At 70.4% G+C, this 656-nt stretch overlaps 1 protein-coding gene across 6 annotated transcripts in view; it reads left to right on the top strand.

Moving 5' to 3' along the window:
* Positions 1-412: 412 nt before the first annotated feature.
* MFGE8 (milk fat globule EGF and factor V/VIII domain containing) overlaps positions 413-656 on the top strand; it is a 13,687-nt gene continuing 13,443 nt past the window's right edge. For 3 of the 6 annotated variants that reach the window (XM_045572014.1, XM_045572013.1, XM_045572012.1), the window contains exon 1: positions 414-586. In XM_045572014.1, the coding sequence (XP_045427970.1) occupies positions 511-586 (76 nt within the window). In that variant the 5' untranslated portion in view covers positions 414-510. Of the gene's footprint in view, positions 587-656 lie in introns of all 6 variants that reach the window. The other 3 variants (XM_045572016.1, XM_045572015.1, XM_036411833.2) reach the window with 2 other exon arrangements.

The following is a 656-nucleotide window of genomic DNA, read 5'->3' as shown; positions in this document are numbered from 1 at the left end:
TTTTTTTTACATAGAGGAAGGGAGAGAGATAGAGAGCTAGAAATATCTATCAGAGTGAAACATTGATCAGCTGCCTCTTGCACACCCCCCCACCCCTCCTGGGGATGTGCCCGCATCCCAGGTCCATGCCCCTGACCAGAACCGAACCGAACCGAACCCGGGACCTCCCAGCCTGCAGGCCCACGCTCCACCCACTGAGCACACCGGCCTCGGCTCCAGTCCGTTTAGACCGGGCGCTAGTTTCGCACCAGAGCCCCAACCCAGACGCAGGGCAGGACCCCCGGGTCCCTCCCTCCTCCCCGCACCCCATCATCACCGCCCCTGCAGCGGAGCCCCGCCCGGAGCCCGCCCCTGGCCGGCCTCGGGGCGGAGCTGGCGGGCCGCTGGGCGGTGCCAACCGCCTGATTTATTCCGGTCCCGGAGGCAGGAGTCCCGATCGAGCCATCCGGCCGCTGTGTGCGCGGCCCCAGCTCAGCCTCCGTCCGTCCCGCCGGCCCCGAGGAGCGCGCGATGCCCGCCTCCCGCCTGCTGGCCGCGCTGTGCGGCGCGCTGCTCTGCGCCCCAGGCCTCCTGCTCCAGGGCTCCGGTGAGTGATCGCGCCGCCCCCGCCCCCCTCTGGGCTCGGAAGTTCGGCCGGGAGCCCTCCCTCCGCCCCG

The sequence above is a fragment of the Pipistrellus kuhlii genome, unplaced genomic scaffold (assembly GCF_014108245.1).
Source record: "Pipistrellus kuhlii isolate mPipKuh1 unplaced genomic scaffold, mPipKuh1.p scaffold_m20_p_42, whole genome shotgun sequence".
Taxonomy (NCBI): domain Eukaryota; kingdom Metazoa; phylum Chordata; class Mammalia; order Chiroptera; family Vespertilionidae; genus Pipistrellus; species Pipistrellus kuhlii.
Note: the sequence above shows the minus strand (reverse complement) of the source record. Positions and strands in the feature narration are given on the sequence as shown.